Raw genomic sequence first — 6,627 nt, 5'->3', positions numbered from 1 at the left:
TATTACCAAATATTTTTTCCCAATCTGTAGGTTCTCTTTTGACTCTTTTGGAGAAGTCTTTGGAAGCACATAAAAATTTAATTTTTAGAAGGTCAGAAGGGGAGTTCTTGGAGGTGGAAACTTGCCCTACTTGTCTTTGTGTGCTCCAAAGCCCCAAAGCCTAGCACTTGCCCAAGACCTTCCCTCTGCATCTCTCTGTTGATTAAGTATACTGAGTCTCCTTGGCCCCAGTGAGCATGCACAGAACACCACCAAAGGCCTGAGGAAGTAGAGGCAGACCCTGATCCTCACACTGGGAACCCACAGTCTGATGGAGGAGGCGTAGCCTCTGCTAATCAGATGAGTGATGGGCATAGCTTTCATCCTCCACAAGCCCTGAACCAACTATAAGGGTTCAGGATACAGGCAGAGGGTAGCTATGCTCTTTTTCCTTTTTGTATGTTCTCTTTGTCTAAAATAATAAGTTGGAACTGGGTAGGCAGGCCTCCTGGTCTGAGAAATTTTTCCAAAAACCTTCAACACAGGCCTGGCCAGACTCCCTGGTGCGACTGCTGCCTTTTCCTTGTCATTCAAGTTCCCAGGACGTGCGGGGAGCCCCCGGAGAGTGCGTACGCCATGGCCCCTGGCCTCAGGGAGCACTCACAGTTGACACAGCGGGTGGTTGACAAAACCCACGCGGTGGGTGCTGCCCGAAACACCAGCAGCAAAGACAGAGCAGAATTAGAAGGAACTGCAGCCCTGCTCAGGGAGAGGAAGAGTAGGTGGGTTTGTTTAAAATACTCCCATTACAGTCAGTTAACCTTTATGTTCCCTAAATGAAAATTGTATAAACCTGAAATTTTCGTTGATCAGGTTGCCTAGGAACAGGCAGCAGGTTTTCATAAGACAATGCAATAGATTGTCACTGATAGGGCTATTAAGAAGTGAGCTGGTTAGCGGTATTATTCTGGAGCCCCGAGTCGGAGTTCTGTAATTATCCATCTGCCTGAGCGGAGCACGCCCATCTTCCTGGGCTCTGGGCAGCTTCATGCAGATGGGGTTTCTCACCGGCAGCTCTCAGAGTCCCGAGGGTCAGCCTGAGGGTCCAGGAGGCCAGCAGCGACTTGTCACCTCTGGCTTAGGGAAGAAATCTAAAAAACCAAGTGCTGGTGAATGTATTTCTTTTTGATCACCTGTCTTCCCTACTTGCAACAGTAATACTCAAAAGCAGAAAACTTGGAAAATTAAATAATACTCACAGCAAAATGCATGGTAGGAAGTAAAAAACAGTCACTCTAAGAAAACTGTTATGTCTTTTTAGTATTTTTTTCCTGCTATACACACACACATATACACATACACACACTTGTTTAGTTTGCACAAAGTTACTGTAATTTGCTTTCTTCCCGGTGGCACTTAGGGTGACCAGCTGCCTTGCTTTCCCCTGGAATGAAGGCTTTCCTTGTACCAACCAGTTACCACTGAGTCAACTTCAGTTCATGAGAGCCCCACCGGCATCTGACTGGAACTGTGTCCATAGGGTTTTCGTTAACTGGCTTTTCTTCCGAGGTGCTTCTGGGTGCACTCAGACCACCAGCGTTTTGGTCAGCAGCCAAATACCATAACCACTGACACTACCAGGGACCTTTCCCAGTACCAGTGGGTGCTATTTTATAGAGTGCTTTTCCATAGCTAAGTAACAAAAACACTTGATCAGTGTGGATGAGCCAAACTTGGCACCCAGTTCTTGGACATTTAATGCATTCCCTTTTTCAAAAACTTATAAATAGCAATGATGAATAGCCTCATCCATATGTCATAGCAGTATTAATCCTAGAAGTAGGACTACTATGTCAACGGATGTGTACATTTACAGCTTTTGATATATTAGTAGATTGCCCTCCAGAAAATATATGCCAGTCTCCACTCCTGCTCCACATGTCCTGAGGAACCTTGACATCGGACAGCCTTTTATCATTGCCCATCCGATGGGTGAAATGCGTCTTCCTCATTTGCTGTTTGTGAATTGCCTGTTCATGCCCTTTACCCATTGCTCTGTCAGAATGCTCATCTCTTTCCTTATAATCTATACAAACTCTTTGTATTAATTCATCAGACATGAACGTTGAGCTATTTGTTATTTTAAAAAGTATTTTAATCATTCTCAATTACCTGGTGCCTTTGAAGACAGAGTTGTTAATATTTTAGGTAATTGAAGCTCCCCCCCCCAGCCTTAAGCACTAACATATTTTTTAACTGAACTATTTGGGACAAGAATATCTCCAAGATGGAGAAACAGATCTGTCCCTTTTTAAACAATGTATACGAGCACAATCTAACTGTCTCGATCGCTCGGACTCGCTGTGAACAGCGGCGATCTTCTGTTAGCCTGATATCTCAGCAGCTGTTGAGCCAAGTGGAGTCTTCGCTACAGTACCATATGGCCCCACTCTGCTTTTTAAGTAAGACACCTGATCCTTCTCTTTCCTCCATCACAGGCTGTGGCAATGTTACTTTTTGCTGCTGTAAGCATCCCTGGCTCACCCTACTACATCCTGTCTTTATCAGCAATGCAACTTGATTGGCGATAACCACGCTTGTTACATTTATCTGCAAACTGAAAGCACATGAGTTCTGAGCAAGGGTCTAAGGAGCTTAAGTGAAAGTAAAACCAAGTAGGAACTTCAGCGGGTGTGCGTTCTCCGACTTGCACTCTACCACTGGCCTAAAGGTTGACAGTTCAAGCCTGGGCTTTGAACCAGTTCATTCCAGTTGGACCTCCTTCTGAGAATTTGCCTTTCTACCCCAGATATTCTGAACCAGAATCTACAGTTTAACAGATTCTTAGCGATTTCCTGGGTGATCCTTATAGACATAAGATCACCTGGGGGTCTTGTTGGAACTGTGGTTTCTGGTTCAGTGTATCTGGAGTGAAAAGGTTAATTCTCAGCAAGAAGTCAAACCAGAATGAACTGTTTCAAGCCCTGGTTCAAACCCACACAGCAGAACTGTGAAGAGAGGCCTGGTGATCTGCTTCCATAAAGACTGTTGTTGTTATGTGCCGTCAAGTCGGACCCAACTCACAGTGACCCTTCCTTGGGTTTCCGAGGCAGTATCACTATAGAAGTAGACTGCCCAACCTTCCTTCCGAGGAGTGGCTGATGGCTTTGAACAGCCAGCCTTCTGGTTAGCAGTCAAGTGCCTTAGCTCCTTCCGTAAAGACTGCAGCCAAGAAAACCCTAAGAGGCAGTTCTACTCTGTAACATAAGGGGTTGTCGTGAGTCAGAATCCGCTTGATAGAGGGGTTGGGTTTGGTTTGATTTTTGTTTTGTTTTGTTCTGCATTTCCTATAGTTCAGGGCATCAAATGAGTGACCTCCGGGAGTAAGAGCGGAAGAGAATTAAGACACTTTGGAGGCAGAAGGGAAATGGAAAATTAGCACCATTTGAGGGTGTAGCTGCAAAATAAGAAACCACTCATGCAGATGAACAGAGTGTTTAATCTGATGACATCACTAAGGAGTATGATGACATAGGTTTTGTGGAAATAGCAGCATCACTGACTAAGAATTTTACAAATCTGGCTGCTGGGCCTGGACCTGCTGGGCTTTGGCCTAAGGCACATTACACAAGCCCTCTGGCAATTTTCTCATCTGTAAAATGGAAGTTAGATTAACTCATCGGTTTATTTAATAAGAGACTCAGATGACCTGAAGTGAAGAATCTGATGACCTGGAGGAACCCGAAAGTAATTTGTAAGCATGTAAAGGGCAAACAAGTCAGCGATGGCTTGGTGGTGGGATTCTCACCTTCTAGGCCAAGTTCAGTTCCCAGCCAGCGCACAACCACCACCACCTGTCAGTGGAGCCTGGCATGCTGCAGGTGGCGCTTCCAGACTCCCACACACTAGGAGGAAAGGTGATCTACTTCCAAAAATCAGCCAGTGAAAACCCTGTGGATCACAGGGGTCCGATCCACACCCAGTCACGGGGATGGCGCAGGACTGGCAGTTGTGCACAACTTCCGTTGTGCATGCGGTCACCATGAGTCGGGAGCCAACTCTATAGCAGCTGACGACAATGTCAAAGGGCCAAACAATCATGAGGGTCTACTGTTATTATTACTGTTATCATTGTTATAAGGAGCTCTTGTGGCACAGTGCTTAAAGTATTCATCTGCTAACCCAAAGATCAGCAGTTCAAACCCACTAGCAGCTCCACAGGAAAAAGAAGCAGTCTGCTTCTGTGAAGATTTACAGCCTTGGAAATCCTATGAGGCAGTTCTGCTCTGTCCTAAAGGGTCGCTATGAGTCAGAATCAACTTGATAGCAGTGGCTTTGGTGTTTTTTATTGTTATTGTTATTCCCAGACAGATCAGACAGCCATGGTCTGCCTCCTTAACTCTCCGCCTTCTCGCAAGCTTCCATCTAAGCTCTAACCTGAGCGTGTGTGTCTTGAGCTAAGTCCTTGCAGCCCCAACAGTAACCCAATTTCATCCTTGTAGGTTTTTCCAAAGCAGGATTTGCACAAGTGGTGTGTTTTCTTAAATATTTATTTTGCAGGCCATTTACTCAGCACGGCTATTTTTACAGTGAGTAAGGAGCAAGGCTAAAAATAACCGCTCGTAACCAGATCGGCTCTGTGTTTGACATTTTCCTGGAATTCATTTGCATCTCATTTGTTGGCCTTTCTGTTTCACAGGTAGAATGTAAGAAAGCTCAGCCGAAAGAAGTCATGTTCCCACCTGGGACAAGAGGCCGGGCCCGGGGACTGCCTTACACCATGGATGCGTTCATGCTTGGCATGGGGATGCTGGGTGAGTCTGGGTGGGACCTGGGGATGTGGCAGGGTCACCATGGGTCGAGAAGGGCTATGGAGTCTATACACTCAGCTGGGTCACCTACGAATCAAACTGCTTTGTCTACCTAAGTCTCACTTTTCTCATCTGGAGATGAGGATAAGAATCCCCACATTGCAAAACAGATGTGCTAACTGAGTGAGCATCTCATTTTGCCTAGTTCATAGGAGGTACATGATGTTATTTTTTCTCCTCTCCACCCTCTTATTCAAAAGAGGAATCGCAGGGTACGTCCCTGAGTGGTACGTATGGTTAAGGCACTCAGCTGCTAATTGAAAGGTTGGCAGTTTGAACCTACTAGAGGCACATTGGAAGAAAGGCCTGGCAATTTGCTTCTGAAAGGTCATAGCCTTCAAAATGCTATGGAGCACAGTCCATCCTTTACATGGAGGGTCGCCACAAGTGGGAATTGACCTTCTGGCAATTGGGTTTCATTTTTTTATTATTCCAAAGAAGAGTCCCTGGGTGGTACAAGCAGCTAATGCACTTGACTACCAACCAGAAGGTTGGCAGTTCCATCCACCCAGAGGCATCTCGGGGGAAAAAAGGCCTGGTGATCTGTTTTCAAAAACTCAGTTAATGAAAACCCTATGGAGTGCAGTTCTGCTATGACGTGCGTGGGGGAGCCATCATTCAGGGTTCCTCCACAGCCTCTGGCCGTTCAAAAGAAGGAAAAGTCACTTCCCTGCCTTCCCTGTCGACTGAATGGGAGTTCTTACAAACCCAAGGACACCTACTGGCTTCAATTGTGTAGGCTAAGGCTCCATTTTCTAAAACTTGGGAGAGGAGAAGAAATGGTAAAGGTGGATGATAATCCTGTCTATTTAAATGATTAACATTTTTCTCTTGGGATATGAAAATTTGCATTTAAATGGATGTTTTAAATAGCCTGTATTATTCTTTATTTGCAAAAAAAAAATGATGAAAGACAAAGTGTGTTTGTTCTGACTAAAAATGATCTCTCCTGGCTTTTAGAGAAATTGAGTTGCATATTATGCCCCTTTCCTTAAAGGTATCTCTGTCCTTCCTGCGTAGATAATTGAAAATCTTAACCACTTAAATGGCATGAAAGATGGAGAAAGCCGTGGAGACACGTAATGGTGTGGGTCGCAACAATAATTAGAAATTTCAAGGCACGAGAACAGTATTTTAGTGCAAGTTATTGTGTGTCCGGAAAATACTAATTAAATGGGATAAATGGTAGTTAATGGTAAAATTCCATCCAGGCACATGATCTGTCAAGTTTTAATGGGTTTTCATGTGGTTTGGCTAAGGGTCCCTCTTCTATATTGTTTGATAAGCTCTTTGTAGATTTTCAAATTCGCTGCCATTTAAATCATTTCTGGCTTAGTTTTAAATTTATAACACTTTTCTTGGTCTTAAAAGAATGTTACCTACTTGCCTAAGGAAATTACAAGAGCAGGTAAAGTTATTTTGAAGAACTTTAAGAAATAAAGAGAAGTGCCACGAGTATTCTTAAAAATGGTCAAGATGGTGGTTTTTTTCAAATTATTCTTTCAGGTTTAACAGAGCTTCAAATAAAAATCCCATTGTAGTTCCTCAAAAATGGCCCTAATGATTCTGAGACTTAACCTAGAAGAAGAAACATGAGAATAAATAAGAAAATGTTTTAAAAAGAAGGATGAAAAGAGACTAGTTTAACCAAATATCAGAACATAGTACAAAGCCACAGTAATTAAAGTAGTGTGATAAATATGAATACACCTGTTGATTGTAAGATTAAACAGCCTAAACTAAATATATTTACATGTAAAGGTATAATTATTTTTTT

General features: G+C 43.7%; 1 protein-coding gene across 1 annotated transcript in view; it reads left to right on the top strand.

The window, feature by feature from the left end:
- Positions 1-6,627, top strand: part of MSI2 (musashi RNA binding protein 2) — a 534,424-nt gene that overhangs the window by 461,966 nt on the left and 65,831 nt on the right. The window contains exon 9 of the mRNA XM_042782154.1: positions 4,679-4,793. Within this exon, the coding sequence (XP_042638088.1) occupies positions 4,679-4,793 (115 nt within the window). The remainder of the gene's footprint in view (positions 1-4,678; positions 4,794-6,627) is intronic.

This window comes from Orycteropus afer, unplaced genomic scaffold (genome assembly GCF_000298275.1).
Source record: "Orycteropus afer afer isolate SDZICR_OR568_19922 unplaced genomic scaffold, OryAfe1.0 scaffold00249, whole genome shotgun sequence".
NCBI lineage: Eukaryota > Metazoa > Chordata > Mammalia > Tubulidentata > Orycteropodidae > Orycteropus > Orycteropus afer.
This window is presented reverse-complemented; position numbering and strand designations above follow the sequence as displayed.